The sequence below is a fragment of the Aulostomus chinensis genome, chromosome 17 (assembly GCF_037954235.1).
Source record: "Aulostomus chinensis isolate RoL2024-O1b breed Wild chromosome 17, RoL_Achi_v1.0, whole genome shotgun sequence".
Classification (NCBI taxonomy): domain Eukaryota; kingdom Metazoa; phylum Chordata; class Actinopteri; order Syngnathiformes; family Aulostomidae; genus Aulostomus; species Aulostomus chinensis.
The window spans coordinates 12,095,612-12,116,014 of record NC_141336.1 but is presented as its reverse complement, the minus strand read 5'-3'; the positions used below and the strand labels follow the sequence as shown (position 1 = coordinate 12,116,014).

At 41.7% G+C, this 20,403-nt stretch overlaps 2 protein-coding genes across 4 annotated transcripts; both read left to right on the top strand.

The window, feature by feature from the left end:
* Positions 1 to 1,176: 1,176 nt before the first annotated feature.
* Positions 1,177 to 5,864, top strand: LOC147246308 (uncharacterized). The gene is made up of 14 exons (XM_086183379.1): positions 1,177 to 1,330; positions 1,424 to 1,853; positions 2,029 to 2,185; positions 2,337 to 2,444; positions 2,559 to 2,619; positions 2,847 to 3,081; positions 3,257 to 3,413; positions 3,565 to 3,672; positions 3,787 to 3,847; positions 4,124 to 4,358; positions 4,534 to 4,690; positions 4,842 to 4,949; positions 5,064 to 5,124; positions 5,514 to 5,864. The coding sequence occupies exons 1-14, from the start codon at positions 1,318 to 1,320 to the stop codon at positions 5,627 to 5,629; spliced, it is 2,007 nt and encodes a 668-aa protein (XP_086039505.1). The 5' UTR covers positions 1,177 to 1,317; the 3' UTR covers positions 5,630 to 5,864.
* Positions 5,865 to 7,725: 1,861 nt separating this feature from the next.
* eif5a2 (eukaryotic translation initiation factor 5A2) lies at positions 7,726 to 17,291 on the top strand. Of its 3 annotated transcripts, none has more exons than XM_086182859.1 (5): positions 7,726 to 7,892; positions 8,930 to 9,111; positions 9,264 to 9,368; positions 12,647 to 12,778; positions 14,317 to 17,290. In XM_086182859.1, the coding sequence occupies exons 2-5, from the start codon at positions 8,950 to 8,952 to the stop codon at positions 14,374 to 14,376; spliced, it is 459 nt and encodes a 152-aa protein (XP_086038985.1). In that variant the 5' UTR covers positions 7,726 to 7,892; positions 8,930 to 8,949; the 3' UTR covers positions 14,377 to 17,290. The 3 variants fall into 3 exon arrangements, with proteins under 3 accessions (XP_086038985.1, XP_086038984.1, XP_086038986.1); XM_086182858.1 differs by lacking the exon at positions 7,726 to 7,892 and adding an exon at positions 7,927 to 8,064 and having other exon boundaries at positions 14,317 to 17,291; XM_086182860.1 differs by lacking the exon at positions 7,726 to 7,892 and adding an exon at positions 8,115 to 8,259.
* The last annotated feature ends 3,112 nt before the right edge of the window (positions 17,292 to 20,403 follow it).

Sequence of the window (20,403 nt, the reverse complement as noted above, 5' to 3'; positions counted from 1 at the left end):
AACAGAGTCATAAAAAGTTTTCAGCAGAGTCCTGCAGACTCCGAAGGACCACAGTCTCCTCAACAGGTGGAGTCGACTCTGGCCCCTCTTGTACAGGACATCAGTGTTAGTGGACCAGTCCAGTTTGTTATTGAGGTGAACTCCCAGGCACTCGTAGGAGTCCACTGTCTCGATATCTTTTCCCTGGATGTTCACCAGTGTAGTAGGGGGTGACTTCCTCCTGAAGTCTATCACCATCTCCTTCATGTTGCTAGCATTGATCTGCAGGGCATTGACCTCACAGCAGTCGACAAAGTCCCTAATAACCCCCCTGTATTCCCGGTTGTTCCCGTCCGATACGCATCCAATGATGGCTGTATCATCCAAGAACCTCTGTAGGTGGCCGTGGTCTGAGTTATATCTGAAGTCTGAAGTGTACAGACTGAACAGAAAGGGTGAGAGGACTGTGCCCTGCGGCGCCCCCGTGCTGCAGACTACTACATCAGACACACAGTTGTGGAACCTCACATACTGTGGCCATGTGGTCAGCTGCTCGTCCACTCCAGCTGCCTCCAGCTTCCCTCTCAGCAGTGCAGGCTGGATGGTGCTGGAGGCACTGGGGAAATCAAAGAACATGACCCTCACAGTGCTCCCCACCTGCTCCAGATGACAGAGGGATCGGTGTAACAGGTAGATGGCCGCGTCATCCACCCCGATGCTGGGCCAGTAGGCAAACTGCTGGGGGTCCAGCGCTGAGCTCACCAGTGGGTGGAGGTGGTGCAGGATGAGCCTCTCCATGGCCTTCATCAAGTGCAAAGTCAGGGCAACAGGTCTGAAGTAGTTTGGCTCCCTGGGGTGAGCGATCTTCAGGACTGGAACCACTCAGGAAGTCTTCCACAGTTCAGGAAACTTCTCCAGTCTCAGGCTCAGGTTGTAGATGTGCAGGACCACCAAACGGAGCAAAAACATGACTTGTGAAAGAAGGCTCAACTGAGCATGCCAAGAATAATTCCAATGTGCCATTCAGATCAAAGATAAATAGCTTGAAAGAGATTCTGAATTTTGAGATCAAAGGGGATTTTAGAATTTTTAGATCAAAGAGGATTTTAGAGTTATGACAATGAAGGTGACTAGAATTATGACATCAAAGATTTACTTCAGAACCAGGACATCAAAAGCATGTTCATCAATATTAGCACACTCAGAAATCTGATATACAAGAACTCTGCTTCACTTAAATTGGTATTTATTGTGTGAGAGCCCTTTTTCATCTGCGATCATAATCTTATTTCCACTATTTCTGAAAAGGACATTTTTTCACTCTTTTGGAAGTGGGACATGCAGCATCAGGGTAAGGTTGTTGATGGTGTTGTACCTTTTATTTTAGCCTTTTGAATACTGTGGTCGTGTGTCTCAAAACTGTCTTTCTCTATGTGTGTACTAGACCCAGTTTCTGCCCGTTCCATCCAAGAGCAGACTTTGATGGAGCACAACTATCACAACCATTATATCAACCCTCCACCTGTTGATCCTCCTCTGCTGAGTTCAGACACTTTTGGGCTGCCAGCAGGAATTCAGAGAAGCGCTGATGGCTGCTTGCCCTCAGGGGATACCTTAGAGCAGGCAGTTCACCTGAGTGATCTGAGAAATGATGGACATGTGGAGCATCCCATATTGCATAAGTTACAGAGGCTTGTAGATGACATCTCTCAGGACATTCTCGTCTACGGGGTAATGTCACAATGCGGACATGTAAAAAATGATGGACATCCATTCATCTCGGCTGCCTCCCCACATAATGCAAGAGGAGATGTGAATGATGGTGGATGTCCCTCCACCTTGGCTGCTCCCCCTCCAAACACCTCCAAATCAAAGTAAGACATGGTGGTCACTGGCTGACTAACCAAACTTAACTCAAACTTTCATCACATTCAGCCTGTGTTTACATTTAATCAGCTGTTTTGCTGTTTACATTCCAGGTGCAGTCTAGATAAATAGAATTAGAACCTTCTCTTGGTGCAATCTTACCATTTTCCTTTGTTCTCATAGCAAGAGGAAGGCTGGAGACCAGCTGGACGACCAGCGTCCTTATGTTAAGAAGCCTCTCAATCCTTACATGATGTTTGTGATGGAGCAGAGGCAAAATATCAAGGCTGAGCTCAACTCCAAGGACAACACTGAGGTTGCTGCAGTGCTGGGTCGGAGGGTAAGAGTGAGGATTTACTCACAGCTCCATACAGTACAGATGTTTCTTCCATTGTAGTACAATGTGTTTATTTTCCTGTGTGTGCATGTCCACAAATCCACGTGTAGTTAGCATGTGTGTTTACTGACGGTGTGTTGTCATGGGTCCATAGTGGAAGTCCCTGAGCCAGGACGAGCGGGACAAATACCGCAAACAATCTGAAGAACAGCAAAGAGTCCACACCCTGCAGCACCCAGATTGGTCGTGCAAGGACAATTATGTGAGTCCCACATGTTCAGTTCCAACATGAGACTCAAGATGATGAAAGTCAGTAGAGTTTAGCTTTTATCAGCTGATTTCTGATAGAAAGCCTGACATGTTTGTTTTTATGCAGGGAAAGAAGAAGAGGAAGGTAAAGATGGAGGGAACATCTGCCAGCAGTCGGCCAGTTACAAGTAAGACAACATGCTTTCATTTGAAATGTGATGTAAAGCAGATAACACACACAGGACCACAGCCAACAAGACCACATCAGTCAGATTCAGAAAACTTTATTCATCACTGTGGGGGGCAATTAAATAAAGTGAATTAATTAATTGAATTAATCATGGCCCTTATAATACAATGATTTTGACTAACAGAAACAGATCAGGACAGAAACTGTTTGTCTGTTTTGTTGCAGCAGCTAAACTGGATTCACCAAAAGGGACCAAGAGTGAGTGTGTGCAGGTAGGAGCTGGAGAGCCTCACACACCAGCTGAGCCACAGCAGCCAGTGGGTGAGCCTCGTCCCCGGCCTCACGAGGGTCTGATCAGCCCGGCCTCCACATTAGTTTCACATAATGCAGGAGGAGATGTGAATGATGGTGGATGTCCCTCCACCTTGGCTGCTCCCCCTCCAAACACCTCCAAATCAAAGTAAGACATGGTGGTCACTGGCTGACTAACCAAACTTAACTCAAACTTTCATCACATTCAGCCTGTGTTTACATTCAATCAGCTGTTTTGCTGATTACATTCCAGGTGCAGTTTAGATAAATAGAATTAGAACCTTCTCTTGGTGCAATCTTACCATTTTCCTTTGTTCTCATAGCAAGAGGAAGGCTGGAGACCAGCTGGACGACCAGCGTCCTTATGTTAAGAAGCCTCTCAATCCTTACATGATGTTTGTGATGGAGCAGAGGCAAAATATCAAGGCTGAGCTCAACTCCAAGGACAACACTGAGGTTGCTACAGTGCTGGGTCGGAGGGTAAGAGTGAGAATTCACTCACAGCTCCATACAGTACAGACTTTTCTTCCATTGTAGTACAATGTGTTTATTTTCCTGTGTGTGCATGTCCACAAATCCACGTGTAGTTAGCATGTGTGTTTACTGACGGTGTGTTGTCATGGGTCCATAGTGGAAGTCCCTGAGCCAGGACGAGCGGGACAAATACCGCAAACAATCTGAAGAACAGCAAAGAGTCCACACCCTGCAGCACCCAGATTGGTCGTGCAAGGACAATTATGTGAGTCCCACATGTTCAGTTCCAACATGAGACTCAAGATGATGAAAGTCAGTAGAGTTTAGCTTTTATCAGCTGATTTCTGATCGAAAGCCTGACATGTTTGTTTTTATGCAGGGAAAGAAGAAGAGGAAGGTAAAGATGGAGGGAACGTCTGCCAGCAGTCGTCCAGTTACAAGTAAGACAACATGCTTTCATTTGAAATGTGATGTAAAGCAGATAACACACACAGGACCACAGCCAACAAGACCACATCAGTCAGATTCAGAAAACTTTATTCATCACTGTGGGGGGCAATTAATTAAATTGAATTAATTAATTCAGTTAATTAAGGTGAATTCAATTTCATTAAAGTGAATTAATTAATTGAATTAATCATGGCTCTTATAATACAATGATTTTGACTAACAGAAACAGATCAGAACAGAAACTGTGTTGTTCTTTTTTGTTGCAGCAGCTAAACTGGATTCACCAAAAGGGACCAAGAGTGAGTGTGTGCAGGTAGGAGCTGGAGAGCCTCACACACCAGCTGAGCCACAGCCGCCAGTGGGTGAGCCTCGTCCCCGGCCTCAGGAGGCTCTGATCAGCCCGGCCTCCACATTAGTTTCACATAATGCAGGAGGAGATGTGAATGATGGTGGATGTCCCTCCACCTTGGCTGCTCCCCCTCCAAACACCTCCAAATCAAAGTAAGACATGGTGGTCACTGGCTGACTAACCAAACTTAACTCAAACTTTCATCACATTCAGCCTGTGTTTACATTTAATCAGCTGTTTTGCTGTTTTCATTCCAGGTGCAGTCTAGATAAATAGAATTAGAACCTTCTCTTGGTGCAATCTTACCATTTTCCTTTGTTCTCATAGCAAGAGGAAGGCTGGAGACCAGCTGGACGACCAGCGTCCTTATGTTAAGAAGCCTCTCAATCCTTACATGATGTTTGTGATGGAGCAGAGGCAAAATATCAAGGCTGAGCTCAACTCCAAGGACAACACTGAGGTTGCTACAGTGCTGGGTCGGAGGGTAAGAGTGAGGATTCACTCACAGCTCCATACAGTACAGACTTTTCTTCCATTGTAGTACAATGTGTTCATTTTCCTGTGTGTGCATGTCCACAAATCCACGTGTAGTTCGCATGTGTGTTTACTGACGGTGTGTTGTCATGGGTCCATAGTGGAAGTCCCTGAGCCAGGACGAGCGGGACAAATACCGCAAACAATCTGAAGAACAGCAAAGAGTCCACACCCTGCAGCACCCAGATTGGTCGTGCAAGGACAATTATGTGAGTCCCACATGTTCAGTTCCAACATGAGACTCAAGATGATGAAAGTCAGTAGAGTTTAGCTTTTATCAGCTGATTTCTGATCGAAAGCCTGACATGTTTGTTTTTATGCAGGGAAAGAAGAAGAGGAAGGTAAAGATGGAGGGAACGTCTGCCAGCAGTCGTCCAGTTTCAAGTAAGACAACATGCTTTCATTTGAAATGTGATGTAAAGCAGATAACACACACAGGACCACAGCCAACAAGACCACATCATGACTCTTACAACACAATGAATTTCCTAACACAAACACGTTTCTAAAGATGCGTATTTTTAAATTGTAATATTTAAGTCACAGTTGCAGATGAATCACACGGACATTGTTGTGAAGTTTAGATTTACGTAGCTGTGAGACATTTTTCTGCGAAGTTACAATGACAATGAGGTACAAAAGAAATCAGAAGTTTTCATCAGAAATTATTTGATTCAATAGTCAGATAATAATGTTGCTTGCAGTTTTAAAAAGTACCATCCTGTTGTGAAAGTAGCTGACTGATCTGTTTATGTATTTTTTTGTTAATGCAGCTGTTTCACTGAGACCAGCTGAGCAGGCCAGTTGGTGGCTGGTTGGTGTTGTGTCGCTATGCTGCTTGATGCAGCAACTATTCAATGAGACCAGGGAGCAAAGGGAGAGAACATGAGGAGGGGGATCACACATCAGTGGAGTGCCAGCAGTTGATGGACGACCCCTGGTCAGGAGTCTTCAGTCGGCCCGCCCCCTCCAGTGCTGGAGGAGATGTAACTGGAGGGGAAGTCTCTGAAGATGGAGCTCCTTCCCTCACAGCGGCTCATTCACCGTCACATTCTGCCCCCCTTTTAGATTGCAGCATCTTTTTTCCTATTTAAATTAAAGCTGATTCTTTTTATGTCTTGCAATCTGTTCTTGTTACTGTTGCTCACTTTTCACTCAACATGTGAATTTTGTTCTGTGTTTTCGTTGACAAACATCTAAGTTATTCAACATACTGCGATATCATTACTGTTATCTTCATGACACACTGACTTTGATCTCTTCCATCCTGTCTTCTTTGATCTGGCAATTTTGATCAGCACATACAGATACAGCATCAATCCTCAGCTGACAAAAGTCCTGGCTTTCATTCAGCTCCAACTAATTTTGCCAAGACATTGAAAGACAATTGTAACTGTGGTCCCATTTAAGACCCTGTCATGTGACAGCAAGACGGTTGCAACTATGGCAGCTGAGAAGGCCATAGGGCACAACTCTTGTTTCCTTCTTTGTTTTGTGAGTAACTGAGAACAATTTCCATTTTTTCTCATGTACTTCAGAAACTGTTCTATAAGAGACTTCAAAACAGCACCAGTTATTAGTTCTGGAATGGAACTCTAGGAATTTCTTTCCAATACATTTTCTTGGACAATTCTGCCTCCTATAATTTAATATGCCAAAATAGCTCTTTCATAGCTTTCAGGTCATGTGACTTAGGGATTCCATATCAGCACCAAATATTTGTACTTGACTGGAGAAATAGGGTACAAATCTTTTCTTTGCCTTTTACTGACTTCCGTCCAACCATTTTCTACCATTTATCCTGTTAAGGGTCACAGGGGGCTGGATCCTATCCCAGCAGGCATTAGGTGAGAGGTGGGGTTCACCCTGGACAGGTCGCCAGTCCATCACAGGGCCAACACATAGAGACAGACAACCATTCAAACTCACAGTCACACCTACAGTCAATTTAGAGTATCAGTCAGCCTCGTCCTCTCTTGATGTCTTTGGACTGAGAGAGGAAGCTGGAGTACCAGAGAGAACCCACACAGGAACAGGGAGAACACGGAGACTCCACACAGAAAGATCCTGTGCCCAAGCCAGGACTCTAACCCAGAACTTTCTTGTTGTGAGGCTACAGCGCTGACCACCGCGATGCTGCCTACTTTTCTGACTTATATTTCATAAATGCAAAGTACTCTTTTTTTCAGATTCAAGTCATGTGACTGTGGGACTTCAAACTCACTTTACTGCAGTAAATTGAAGATGATCCACGTTGTTCTTCTTTGTCTTTCGCTCCACACAACAGTGCAAACAAAGTAATATATTTCCAAACCTTTCTTGAATTTCTCTAGTTACTGTCGAATATCTTGACATGTCTCCCATGTAACTGAGGTCATCAGTTTATTGTGGTCTGGACGCTGCGCTCACACACACACACACACACACACACACGACTGGGGCTTCATTCTTGACTGAAAAACAGGAACTCATCAAAAGCTCTGTTCTGCCACTAATATCACATAATTAATCACTTTAATCAATTATTCAATTTTTAACAACTTTTTATATTTTCTGTTAGAACTGCAACCTGATGGCATTTTAGAGCAACAATAGACTTGTTATAAGCGCATAGTAAACTGATAATAAATACAGAATAAAACATAAAACATGGATTAAAAAATCGTAGATGTCAATCCTCAAGCTGGTTTATACACAGACATTAAATCTGTTTAATGACACCATCATTAATGCTCATATAGTTTTAAAAAGCATTTTATAATGACTTAAAGGGAGCTTATTACTTATTTAATTCCTGCTACAATTATTTTTTTTCTTAAAGATTGACTTATATGTTTTTCTGATTATTTTTCTATAATAATAAAAGAAAAAAATATTACTGGTAACGATGGGATGTTTGTTTATTGCTCGGAGGGGAGCTTCATCCTTTATTGCCTGTCGATCGTTGACTTTGTTTTGTCAACATTTTTAATTTCTGTACAGACGAGCAGAGCAGAGGTGAGAATAAGACGTCCCACAACCGCTGCACCGTCTCCGGATATGCTCCTTCGTCACTGGGGAGAGCCTATACCTGCCCTCCTTGCTCCTCCTGCTCTCCAAAAGCTGTACGCATGCAAAGCGACCCCCTCTTTCTGGTGTCAACACGGTACAAGGTAAGCTAAACACACGGTGTTGTGACAGGTTAGCTAAGTAGCATGTTGCTCCCCTGCTGTGGTGACGTTTTACCCTGGAGTGATTTCGGTCGTTAATTAGTAACTTAGAAGATGTCTGGTGCCATAAATTAGCGCAGGCTAGCTTTCACATCACGTCAGCCGGGATTAATGGGTGTGTGTGTGTCGTGTAGCGAGCTAATCGACCATCCTGAAGATGGACCTAAAACCATCTGTTTCAAGTTAGCCGCATCTATCTCAACTGCCACGTAACCTGGCTGGTTAATGGTGTTTCCTAGCTTACTGAATGCTAGCTGTCAAGCTATTTTGACGCTACCTTGTGCTATTGTTTACAGGACTTGTTAATACGGTGAGGTCATTTTGGTATTTTACCTGGATAAATCAAGTGTGACCAAACTAATTCAGTTTAGTCACAGAAGCTGTTAGAGTGTCTGACCCCCCCCCCCCCCCCCAAAAAAAAAGCCAGATAACCCTAAAACATTTGTTCAGGGTAGGAATTAGCGTTTTTTTAAATTTATTTATTGTTGTCTGCATTTATTAAGTTTTCAGAACTTAACTAGGATGTATTGGCATAAACATGAAATGATTGATTTAATGTCAGCCGAAAGTCAGCAGTAGTTGTCGGCGTGTCATGGAATGTCTTTGACCTGCCTGTGCCGACTTCGTCTTGTGAACAATAGATCTCATTCATGAAATGGTAGACACATATATGTAAAACTTAATTTAATCGTACTTCCAGACAGAAATAATTTTTTACTAATAAAAATTTTTGTTCACCCCCTGTATCATGGAAGTCTTGAGAAGCCTGTGTGATTGACAGCTACAATGAGCCATCTGGCATCGTTTTCCATCTGCAAACCCAAATTAAGGATTAAACACATCTTAAAGTTTGTCAGAAGAAATTTGAGCTAAGAACACGTGGCGCACGAAGCCCTGTGTGTACCTTAACTACCTCAAAACTTCTCCTTCATCTGTAACATTAACCCACCTTTTTTTTTTTCCCTTCATCTGACTGACAGACAGAATATCCTGTTCTAAAATGGATGTAAGTGACCATAGCAGTGGGGACTCTGGGGCCTCCACAACATACCCCATGCAGTGCTCGTCCCTCAGGAAGAACGGTCATGTCATGCTGAAAGGGCGCCCCTGTAAGATCATTGACATGTCTACCTCTAAAACTGGCAAGCATGGGCACGCCAAGGTAAAAAAAAAAAAAAAAGCCTCCTGATTCAGCCATTGGAATGTAGAGCTTAAGGCACTTTTGGTGATGTAAACTGTAGTTTCTTAGTTTTACAAGTGCACAGGCCAGATGGACTCTAGACTCACTGATTTTTTTTTTCTTCTTTTTCTCAGGTTCACCTCACTGGGCTTGACATCTTTACCCAAAAAAAATATGAGGATTTATGCCCATCAACTCATAACATGGATGTCCCACAGGTCACAAGGCTAGACTACCAGGTGAGGTTTCCCTCTTGAATTGAACCTCGGATCATGAAATATTTGTTTTTATCAGCTAAAACAACATTTATTACTTTTAATGCCATAGTTTAATGGAAAGGTGTGATGTGTGAAGAGGGGGGAAAAAAGGTTTCTGGGTTGCTACGCGGGTGTCACAGGTAAGGTCTTTAGCAGTTTTGAAAGAACATACTGTGCAGGTTTCGAACTGGTTGAACAGGTTTTGACTTGACAAGTAGTGTCTTCTTTCTTGATTATACATCCTTTTGGGCCAGTAAGTTTTTAAAACTCAAAACAAAAGTTAGCTTGTTGCTCTTCGTAACCAGGTTTATTATGGGGGGGGGAAGCAGTTTTGTTCATATTCGTAATAATAGACGTACATGCAGATATTGGATTGTCCCTTGGATTGCATGTCAGCAACCCCTCCAAATTGCCAGTGGCACTGCTGGTCTGCTAACAAATAGAGGCGAAAGAAGCACCTGTGTCTTTTCTGAGAAATCAGCACCATTACTCTTGCATTCTTCAGTCAATTTCAGTCACTCATGTCATGTTCCAGGGTTTATGATCTATGCAGAGTCAAACAAATTGTTTTGTCTCCATTTAATTAGATTCTTGATTGCAGGGTGAATTACTGATGTCTGTTGTAGTGATTTTCATTTCGCGCTCTTCTCCTTTCTGATGCTCCCTTCCCCTTTCTACTCCTTCTCCTCTCAGGGAATTCAATATTTCCTATTTTTAATGTTTTGAAATAAACTGGATATATTGTTTGCAGACCTTTTTTTTGTTTATTTTTAATTGACCTTGTACGTTCAGATAATCGGCTGATGCCACTTATCTCAAAATGTCCATTAACTGCCCAGTCAATTGGTGGACCTCCTTGTGAATATAATAACTCTTTCACACTGAAACACACGGGTCGAAGCGGGTTTTTGGACCCACGTTTGCTCAGCATCAAGCTTCCAGCAGACATGGGTCTGAGCTCCTGCTGTGAGGCTGCGTGCCTGTGTTTTTGTCTCTCGTACGTCATTGCGCTGACAACGTCAAAAAGTGCGCTGTGTCTCAAAATGGCGATGATGTTCCCATAAATCACCATGTCCCTTACGGTTCCAGATATCTGCCGCCGGATCTCCTCTTCGCCGCCACGAACGATAAAAAGATGCGAAGATCGCGATACAAGTTGTTTATAAACACGGTCGCACCTGCGCAGTTCACGTCAGGGTTCCCCGAGTGGTGGCAGTTCCCAAGCAGAGATTAATTCACCTAAGATCATCCACATGTAAATTGTCAGAAAAAAAGGAGTGAAATAGAGTCTTGAGGACATCAACAGGAAGACTGATCTTATGGCAGAGGCCAAAACTTTATTGAGAGATGAGCGAGCAGCTCTCGCAGCGCAGCCCAATTTTTTAAAACGTATTTATTTTTTCCTGGAGCTGAGTTTAGTTTATTACAAGGCAACCAGTTAGTCTTCTAAGGGTTCCTAGACCAAATTACAGCATTACATTACAATAGGAAAAGAATGGAAAAAATGTACAGAAAAGAAGTAAATAAATAAGAAAAAGCAAGATATTGATCTGGATAGAGACAAACAACTATACAATTACTGGACTTCTGCTGCAACCAATAATCATTCCAGTAATTATCCTATTCAAAGTGTCAGAAAAGGTCCTCATATATCACTTTTTCTTTAATTCTCTCTCTCTCAAACCAACCTGTATAAACATTAGTAATCAACTCAACGGCCGACAACTAATCTACTGATAGATTCGGTCCATTATATTATCACTGGGTATCATTAAATTTGTGCCATTCGGATTTGCGTGATGCTATATGTGACTGGGTTTTCAGATTTCTAACTCTGTGACCCCAAAGAGTCAGAACTGATGATTGATTGTCTGAAGAACTGAATGTAAGTACTGGCTCTGGGCTGCACTCCCAGTCCTCTCCATTTCTCTCCTAGCACTTATAACTCTCCAGCCTCTTATCCCTGCAATCTAATCGTTAAGTATGCTGACGACACAGCAGTCTTTGGGCTTATTGACTCGAATGACCAGTCACACTGGAGATCAAGGTACAAAATCTAATCAAGTGGAGCATTGCTAACAATTTATCTTTGACTGCTTCTAAAAATAAAGGAGCTTGTTCCTGATTTTAGCGGTTGAAATGCGGTCCTCCTCCCTATCACTATGAACGTTACAGAGGTTGAGACGGTGAGTAGTTTTAAATTTCTTGATGCGACCGTCACAGGTGATCTTAGCTGGCATGTAAATGCCAGAATTATTGTCAGAAACCCCCCCCCCCCCCGCAACAGCTTTTCTTTTCATGTAAATCAAACAAAGTAGCCTTTAACGAACTTTTGTCGATGTGTCAGAAAAAAGCACTTTTACCAACTCGTTTATCGAGTGCTTTGGTAATCTTACTTAGCCGGACTGGAAATCTTTTGAAGAGAATTGTGTGCCTCATTTGCAAGACAACTGTTGTTGATCTGCTAGAATTGCACGACATCTACACTTTGAAGTCTCTGACCTGTACTGGTCATCCCGCTGCAAGTCTTTGTCTTTCTCCCCTCAGGCAGATGATAATGCATACAATGATTCTGGTCTATAAAGTTCTCTGCTTCTCGTTTTGCGCAGAGCTTCTTGAGAGCTTGAACAACCTGAAATCGTCTCGTTAAAAATCATGGGTGTAAGAGAAAAAAAATGCACTTTATTTTTTTTCTTGTTACTTATATTCTTCCTTGCACTTTTTTGCCTCAGGTGTTTGTGAGTATATCCACATGTGGGCACTTACTGCATCTCTCTTTCATGCTTTTATTTTCAAATCCTTTTATTGTGGATTGATTACATGGTCTTTTTTTCATACGTTAATATGTTTAAACTCTTAGAAGCATTTTCCAGTGTTGTTATACTGCAAGTGGTAAATAAAGGGACTCTGACTCTTAAATTAGACTGTGAAATGAGGTGCCTTGGAAGCATGTGGTGGAGCTGCTCTGTGCAGCCCTGATAGATTTGTGTGACAATCAGCAAAAGCTTCTCTCCCTGGATAGAGGTGCACATCCCTCCCGCTTCAAACTATTTGATTTGCATTGGGAGAAATATTCAACGATATGATAGCAAGTGCGCAGTGTGATGCCGTCTGATCTACACAAGCTACACAGTCAGGTTTTGATTTAATGGTTTTGATCCTTAATCAAGATGAACCAATGGAATATTTGTACTGAGATTGTCCATCTAGCAGAAACAATTTAACACTGGTCTGTGTTCTTTGATCAATGGCATATTTAGGTCCTTTTAGTCTCAGATGGCTACTTATCCCTGCTGTGTGACAAAGGAGACACCAGAGATGACCTTAAACTGCCAGATGGTGATTTGGGCAAAGAAATCCAGAAGAGGGTCGAGAATGAGGAGATAATCTTGGTAAGTGTGTATGGCCTCTACAGCTCGTGCATATTTTTTTCAGGTGAAACTGTAAAACCACAACTGCTATGAGTTATTGTTTATGTATTGGTGTTACTGACAATATTTTATAGAACTGCATGGTTTTGAAAAAAAAAACATGTTTTGACTACTTCGCTTCAGCGGTACTTCATTGAAAAACCCATGAAAACGATAGTGGTGTCATTTTTGTGCAGAGCTGTGTGAAGATGTTTGCTGTAGTATATGTGCGTAGGCAGTACACCTGTGGAGCACCACAGTGTTTAGTTTGAAGTAGTTTTGACAGTAGCTTCCTGCAATTTTCCAATTGCAGTAGACCATATTGGGATTTCGATTAAATTTCAATGACTCATGCAGCTAGCTCAGAAATTAAATTATTTCTGCAGATTCAGGTTAGCAGAGGGCTTAGCGGAGGTAGCCAGCTCAGCTGGTGTAAGCCTCGGTATTCATGGTCCAGTTAGAGCAGGACTGGCACCACAGAACTCCATATACTCTGAAATGCAGAGGGGTTTACCCGGTAACGATGAGGCATTGTCTGACCTTGTTTGGCAAGGGCTTGAATGTATTTGTATGAGTTGTAATGCACGGTGGATTTAAGGGTGATTTTTCTCTCTTGGCACAAATTTTGATTGTGTGTGTGTTTATGGCGGCACCCTACCAAGGGACCGGGCAGGGCTTCATATGTGCACTCAAAAGTAAAAACGCGTCTCTCATTTCCAACTCAAGGACTGTGTCCTGTGTGCTTGTACCATGTTCATGTGCCTGGTTTCTATATGTGCAGGCTTCAAGAATATTTTGAGAGGGTGAGGAGGGGCTGAGTATATTAATTCTCTCTGTGCATTTCTACAGCAAAACACCAAATATTGATCATTTTTAATAAAACATTTTGTGTTATTGACAGATACCTTTGTCACCATTTTTTTTAACTGTTTATGTTGAAGAGACACTTACACTAGACTGTCCAATTACTTGTTGATACCCCAGATATTTACTACTACTTTATTTATAAGGCATTGTAGATGAAATATCCTGCAGTATAACAACAGTCGCAGAATCGTTGTATTGTGATAAGACCATCATTGTCAGCAAAATTTAGTCATAGTATTTTATCCTAAGGTACTCTGAGATGACACTGGGCCGATTGTTGACTGTCCGTGAATGTTGGTGGTGTGTCCAGTGTGTTGATCCTTTATTGAAGTGTTGCATGGGTGCCAAAGGCTAATTGATAAATCAGTTAAAGCAAATCGGTCCACAAGAGCAGAAATGTAGAAAAGCGGAAGATCAGTTTAGTCCAGAACAGTGCAGGACGTTCTGTTGGTACATGTGTTAATTCCTCTCATGCAGGTGCAGAATGTAGGCCAACCGCAGCTATTATGTTCAAAGTCGAATTCATGTGGCGTAACTGTTGCAACCGTCATGGCTGCTAGTTCTTTGCTGTAAGTTTTTTGTGTGTGTCCTGCGTGGCATGAGACAAATATAACGCTACTGATCCCAGATCTGATCCTTTTCTTCCTTAACAGGCTACTGTGCTGTCTGCTTGTGGGGAAGAGCAAGTAGTTGGCATCAAGGCCACTTCATAACAAAGCTGAAGACCTCACACTTCCGTAATGGTTCGCCAAAGCCACTGGCCTTCACCCCACATCTGCACCACGTGGACTGGGTCAGCTTCTTCAACCTTTAGCGCTTGGATTCAGAACTGACTGGCAGTTCTCTTCAATCAACATTATCCAACCTTCGCCATTACAGCTTATTCCAACAAACCACTACATTTCCATTATAAGAGTATGGGTGTTACTCTGCATGTGGTTGGTTTTCTTTTTAGATCCTTCTTAAGTTGGTACACCGAGAGCCAGTTCTGCTTCGACTTTACTGCTTTGGCAGGTAACTTCATCGACAGCTACATTATGGCAAAACGTAATCACTTGTTTAACGTGCATAATGGAAATCAGTACATGAACAGGTCTTGGCATTTATCCATTTATGAAAATGGCATTGTCTTAGTACCTCTGCACCTCAAATGCAGGCATGTCAGCAAATTTACTCTGGGTGTCAGTAAGATCTTCCTTCGCCTTCCTGTAGCTGTGGTTCTGAATCTCTTTCAGGCTCAGACAGAGGCTCTTTGGAAAAGGCCTTTTTTTTTTTTTTTTTTTTCCCTTTTCACTTGAGGCCTTTATTAGCTTACATGTGTGTGGAAACTTCTTTGGAAGAAACAAAATCCTGAAGGCCATTTCTGTTAAAGATTTCACATCAGAAGCTGAATTTAGATTTTCAAGTAAACTTCATTCAAAACGATTTTTTTGTCGCTAAATGCAGCAGTGAGCATACTTGGAGTGTTACTGTTGGTCTTAATGTTCGATGGTGTGCGGGACAGAACTGTAGGTGTAGAATGTAACTTTGGGAGGTGTTGATTTGTTTGCATTTTAACGGTATTTTGTTATATTTTATGCCGTATTTACACTGCAAAACACATTGTTGCTCTACCATGAATATTTTAGTATTCTTTGTTTACGTCCACTTGGAAAACTAGCATCTGCATTTGAACACGCACACCGCTGTGGAACCAGATCCACCGGAGGCATGAAGGATGTCACGGTAGAGCCACGTTGCCTTACCTGTAGAACATGCCTTAACATGCAGATGGTCGTTTGGTTTTTTTTGTCTACCTCTTACTGCAAAAATTGAACAGAGTGGAAGGTTTAGAATATTAACTGCAGCCTGAACACCCCCCCACCCCTTTCCTAGACCCTGTAGACTGATGATGTCGTGAGCACAGCCTCGAGTGGCCTTGTGGGTTCCTTCTATTCAGCTGTGGAGATGACTTATTTAGACTTGTTTATTTTAATGTAAGCTTTTAGTACGATTTTAGATTTTCACTGCAAGGATGGTTGCAAGATACTCACACCATCCGCACGTTTGTCATCGACATAGTTTCTCTGTTGTCATGTGAAAACCCTGTTAAGTTTCCAGTTAGGTTCATGCATCCAGTTTCTCCCGCTGAAATCTCTGACACTAGGAAAGCGTTTACAAGGCTTTATGGCATCAAGTTACTGCAAAAAAAAAACCAACAACCTCACGGTAATCCAATTTCCTAAGCGCACGTCAATACACTGCTTGTAACGTGACATTAACAGTTGGTCGGATCAGCAGTCACGGGTTTTGTTCAGCTCAAATGTGTTACGTCATTTTTCGCTGCCATCAAGACACTGAAGTAGTTCCGACTGTGAGGTGCAAGAGAGCACAATGACTAAATAGTAAATAAATTAAAAGCACCAAAGATAATAGCCGTGTGTTGCGCTCAGTGTACTAAAGATTCATATTGAGGGTTTCATTTGAATAAGAAGCTTATGCTGCATCTAGGGATGAACAGTTTGGGGTATTTTTTTGTTTTCAATTGTTTTTGCAGATGGCCCAAAATTTGACTACTGATTTGGCTGATGGCTCCTCTTATCTTATATCTATATTACCTGTATAACAATGGAATTGCATGATATTTATAGTTTGTTGACACTGAAAAATTATTTAAAAAACAACCAATATCTGGTCATACCGGGATGCGCTGATATTCGTATATATTTACCAGGAGTTGGGCTGACTAGCATGTGGAACGGTGCCACCGGACGCCTCTGCATGCCTTCCTAAGCACCACGTCCCCTTTTGTGTGGTGAAAAACATTCCTAATGTACCTGCAAAAACAACAAAGTGTTATGGCATGATGTCTCTTTAAACAGTTAAATCTATTTCATAAAAGTATCTTAGTCACGTGTGTGGCTGAGGTGAGAGTCATTCTGGCCTCTGATGTGCAGCCTGATGTCGTACCACTCTACTTGTCAATCGTGAGCTGTCTCCTGTCTTCAGACGGCGTGGGGTGGAGGGGGTGGGATTCCTTTGATTCCCTGGGAGGAAATGTTTACATTGAGGAGGAGACGGTCTTATTAATTTTAGCGACACATACTGATCTGTTAGCAATATTCTTGAAAATGGTTCGGATATTTCTCAGGGCTCCAAATGGAGAGATGTTACATTAACGTCATCAGGCAGGATAATGAATAGGATGATTATTTTTCTCGTTAGTATTACTCATCAGAGGAACTTTTGTCTTTCTTTACCTCTGCTTTCCCGCTGGAAACTGGTTCATTTGTATGTTACAGCCACGGCTATAGTATCGTATGAAAAACAGAAATATACAAATCAGTCAGTCTTGTATATGATACGTTTGAGGTGTTTGTTGGGAATTTAAGGGTTCTACTTTTTTTTTTTCTTTCTCCCTGACAATTATAATTATAATTTCAAGGGAACTCTTCCCTCCAGCTAGAGTTTTCTAACCAATGTATGACTCCTGTCTCAAAAATCACAGCTGTTTCTCTTTGTTTTTTATTGTATGGGATTAATAAAGTTCTTTCCAAATGGCAACAAGAACAATTTTCAGGGGTGTCCTCTTTGCGCATCACAGTTTTGTAGATTTAGGTTTATTTCCTTCAAGATTCAGTGAATTGAATGAATGAATAGTCATAATGAAACGACAAATATAAATGAATAAAATAACAATAATATGCAGTGGCAACTTAAACTTGGTTAATAATGTTACATACTGTACCTGTTATAGTCAAAGAGGAGTATGATTGAAACCGTGACAAATTCCTACCACTTTCTCTCTTCCACCCTGGAATTCACGGTCGGTTTGGCGCAATAACATGAGCGGTGTGAAGGTCAGTGCAATTAAAACGAATGTAAAATTTCATGCTGTCAATCAAGTGACCATTAAAGCAAATCGGATGGACCTGCTGGATGCCACCCCCCCCCCCCAAAAAAAAGGACAAATAAATGCACAACTTGAATTTTTTGCATTTACAGTCACATTGATTCCAGATGTAGTTATTCCTAATTAAATGAATCCATAATAACTTCCCCGCCATCTTACTGGTGACCTCCAGCTCTTGTTCCACGGCGAATCTCTGACCTGACACCTCATTTGTTTATCAAAAGACACAGCTCGCCCATCCAGTTCTACAAGCTCTCAGGATATTCGACAAGACTCAGTCATCGTAGGTCATTATTCTCTCACTGAACGTTGAAACTCTGGTGAGAAGTGCTGTCGTTTGAACACATTTGTTGCCATTAAAAGTCACTATAAATTAGATTCGGTCATGTGCTGTATATTATTGTGTGTCAGAGGTAATGCTAATAGTACCCCAACTGCTAACTCGTCTGAGTAAATATTAACATCACGTTGATATGAATATTAGACGTCAGGATTATTTATTTTGACTGATAACATTTCATGAAATAGCGAGATAAATGTGATATATTGTTATTTAATAAAAAGCTCATAAGAGTCACTGAGACCTATCAGTGGAAGCAGCATGCTTTCTAATTTACTTCTGGAGCCAGTCACATCACTAAACAGCAGTGTCATGCCTGGTTCTGTTTTTGTCCCGCCAGCTCGATCACTTTGACGAATGTCAGGGGTATTTACCATGCAAGTGAACACTGATGAGTTGTCACGGAAGACAACACACAGCTGGAGTCTTGATAGATATGAGCCTGATCTAATTTCTGATTTGGTCTACATGCAAGAGCAATTCTAGGATCAGAATTTAAAAGAAAGATTAAATTTACTGTAAATATATTATAAAGCACATTCTAATCAGAACTATTGTGATTACTGAAACAATACAGAGCCTCGGTTGGCTTGTTAGCTTCCAAGTGTGCGTGCATATTTGCTCAGTGACTACCATGAGCGGATGATGTCAAGCTAGCTAACTGGAAGAGCCAGTGTTCTTTGACGTGCCATGGAACAAAGACCACCAAACACTTTCTGAACGTGTCTCCGAACAGTCAGCATTTTTATTGAATAAAAATCCAACTTCGTTTGAACATGCACCACCATGACAGTCAAACCAAATATCAAGTCAAATGTTATTTATTTAACCCAAAATCACAATTTACTTCAAGGGGTTTGACAATCTGGATAATGTTCAGCCCTCTGGCCTTTTACCTTCGACTGGAGTAAGGAAAAAAATGACACCAAAACAGACGTAAATGAGGAAAACAAAGACATGAACCCTGAGGACAGCCTTGGGGGATAGCTCTCTCTCTCTCTCTCTCTCTCTCTCTCTCTCTCTCTCTCTCTCTCTCTCTCTCTCTCTCTCTCTCTCTCTCTCTCTAACAACCAATATTTATCAGACTCCAGGTAATGTGGGGTGAGTGAGGATTCTAGTAACATTTGGAAAGAAAACAGGGAAAAAGTTGGTTCAGAAATTTCAAATGTGTAACCTTTGGTCTTCTGCAGAAACACACACAACGATACTGAGGATAGAAACATTGTATTATCGATCTCAGTTGTGTTTTTTTACATTGTTGTCTGCAAAAGTACAACTGTTACACTACTAATGTCACCAGTACTTGACTCTTTGAACATGTTATTCAGAACTAACATTTGAGCGTGTGTGTGTGTGTGTGTGTGTGTGTGAGATATTAATGTAGTCTGTGCAACAAGTATTCAATGTAAACTTGACAACTTGTTGGTCTTCATCTCTTCTCTTTTAACGTTTTGTACCATGACTGCCCAGTAGGTGGCAGTCAAACATTACATGTGGCAGTTGGGAGTTTTCTGAAGTCTATTGTCTCCTCACTGCTTTCACGATGTTTTTATGACGTTGGATCTCTCCCATCTCACATGCAGGTCAGATTGATAGTATCAGTATTGGTGTTAAGTCATCAATTTCAAGATATTTTCAGCCGAGATCCCCTTAACTCATCACTTTTGATTATTTACATCTGCTTGCAAATGATAGAGACAAAAAAACAAACAAACAAACAAACAAAAAAACCCGAGATCATAGACCATGAAAAAAAAATAAACCCGTGAAAATACGCAATTCACCTTCCAGTCCCTGACTCCCAACCCATTAGGGCGTCTCCATGGCCATTTCAGAGAAACCACTGCAGTTATTCTTTTTCTTTTTCTTTTTTTTTTGTCTTCCCCTCCAAGATTTTTACAAGAATTGGCTGAACTCTTTCACGGCTTGGTGTGGAGATTGAAGCAGGGATTGTGAAGAGGATTGGTGGAGGTTTAATGGGCCATTCCACAGTGCTCTAAACCTGTTTATCCAGACGGGGAAGCGGCTGGATTCCTGGCTGGTGTTTAGACGAGGAGAAATGGTTTGGAATGATTAGAGGTTTGATAGAGTTACAGACACGGGGGCTGTTCTTGTAAGTCAGAGAAAAGACTACATTTATGCTCTCACATAGATTAAATATGTCAACAATGGAGAGGGCCGAGTCTAGAGGAGGGTCATTATGTAACACAGGACCTTACTGTACATCTCAAAACAGCTTAAAAGGAGGCGAGAGGAGAAATCAAAGCATGAACTTTGTGCTCTTATTGAAACACCATGTGTTCAATCATGCTTGTGTGTGTAGGAAAAGAAACTGCAGTCAGTCACACATGTAACTGCATTATTACATTGTTGTGTAATAATTGTATGTGCAAGTCTACCGTTAATTGACTATGATTTTTCAGACTATGAGCGAAACATGGGTTAATGCAACAGAAATAGCTTACATTTATCAAACTGTAATGTTAGGTAGCCTACAAAGGCAGGCAT

Excerpts from the sequence above, each read along its gene's own strand:
- eif5a2 (XM_086182858.1), top strand. Across the intron at positions 9,112-9,263 it reads GCAAGCATGGGCACGCCAAG|GTTCACCTCACTGGGCTTGA; the intron begins GTAAAAAAAAAA and ends TCTTTTTCTCAG. Across the intron at positions 9,369-12,646 it reads TCACAAGGCTAGACTACCAG|GTCCTTTTAGTCTCAGATGG; the intron begins GTGAGGTTTCCC and ends TGGCATATTTAG.
- LOC147246308 (XM_086183379.1), top strand. Across the intron at positions 1,854-2,028 it reads CCAAACACCTCCAAATCAAA|CAAGAGGAAGGCTGGAGACC; the intron begins GTAAGACATGGT and ends TTGTTCTCATAG. Across the intron at positions 2,445-2,558 it reads GGTCGTGCAAGGACAATTAT|GGAAAGAAGAAGAGGAAGGT; the intron begins GTGAGTCCCACA and ends GTTTTTATGCAG.